This window comes from Elephantulus edwardii, unplaced genomic scaffold (genome assembly GCF_000299155.1).
Source record: "Elephantulus edwardii isolate Elephantulus edwardi_28Jun2011 unplaced genomic scaffold, EleEdw1.0 scaffold00036, whole genome shotgun sequence".
NCBI lineage: Eukaryota > Metazoa > Chordata > Mammalia > Macroscelidea > Macroscelididae > Elephantulus > Elephantulus edwardii.
The window spans coordinates 3,491,787-3,492,910 of NW_006399786.1; the positions used below are offsets into that span (position 1 = coordinate 3,491,787).

Genomic DNA, 1,124 nt, shown 5'->3' on the forward strand with positions numbered 1-1,124 from the left:
GTGTGGTTGGCGCAGGATAGAGCAGGGTTTAGAGCTGTTGTGCATAGGGTCGCTATGAGTCGGAAACGACTCGATGGCACATAACAACAACAAGATGACATCTAACAAAGTAATTAAAAGTGCTTAATGTATACTACCTAACACATGCCAAAACCTAACAACAACAACAAAAAAAACACAAACCCTTGCCATGTGCCATGAATGGGGTCAGTTTGTTACAATGTAAAACTGCTCTAGAATGTTTTCTTCCTTGCAACTTTAATGAAAGCAGATCATCAGGCCTTTCTTCTGGGTACTGATGGGTCTGATTGAACCACTAATCTTCAAGTCAGTAGCTGAGTACAAGACATGTGTGCCACTGAGGAGCCTGAAAATATATGAAGTCCACACTCAGCAAGTACATCAGCACAGAGACCTAAGTCGGTGGGTGGTGTGTCCCAGCCCATGAGCTGTGGCCCTCACTGGCTGCTTCCTGCTGTCCTTACATAGCAGTAATCAGAGCCCAGGATGCAAATCAAGTAAGGAATGAATAAATAAAGAGGACACCTACCGCATTCGGCCGTGATGGAAGCCAGTCCACCATACACGAAGGGCTTCCAGTTGAGGGCCGACATCTCTCACCAGCCTCCCTGTTCCTCTGATTTATAGAAGCATAGCCTCCAACAAGGTTTTTCCTAGACAGAAAGTAAAATGTTTTGATGTTTCAAAGTTTCAGATTCACAGATCCTCGCATAGTGATAATAGAGAAACTACTGCCCCAACTGCAGTAAGAAGAAAGGAAAATCTATTTATTTATTCACACGCATATTCAATGCAGCCCTTGCTTTTACCAACTGCCCTAATTTGCACAGTCTTTAAACAGTGATCCCATATGCTGAGCCCTTGAGGTGCAGTCAGGGTGGTAGAGTGGAGTCTATTTTCTGGATAATCTACTTTTTGTTTGTTTTTCCTCCCTCAGTGAACACTTGCAGGTCTTCTGCCACCGTTTGGGAGTCCCTACAATAGTGGGACGGGGGGGGGGGCAGGGGAGGCTTGAGGGCTGCTACGATGCTTAATAGTTGTCAGCGGAGTTTTCAGAGTAAGACAGAGGCGGAAGGAAGGCCTGATCTATTGCCCTGTGACAA

General features: G+C 45.5%; 1 protein-coding gene across 1 annotated transcript in view; it reads right to left on the reverse strand.

Moving 5' to 3' along the window:
- SLC25A30 (solute carrier family 25, member 30) overlaps nt 1-614 on the reverse strand; it is a 32,984-nt gene extending 32,370 nt beyond the window's left edge. The window contains exon 1 of the mRNA XM_006884556.1: nt 551-614. Within this exon, the coding sequence (XP_006884618.1) occupies nt 551-614 (64 nt within the window). The remainder of the gene's footprint in view (nt 1-550) is intronic.
- Nucleotides 615-1,124: the final 510 nt, after the last annotated feature.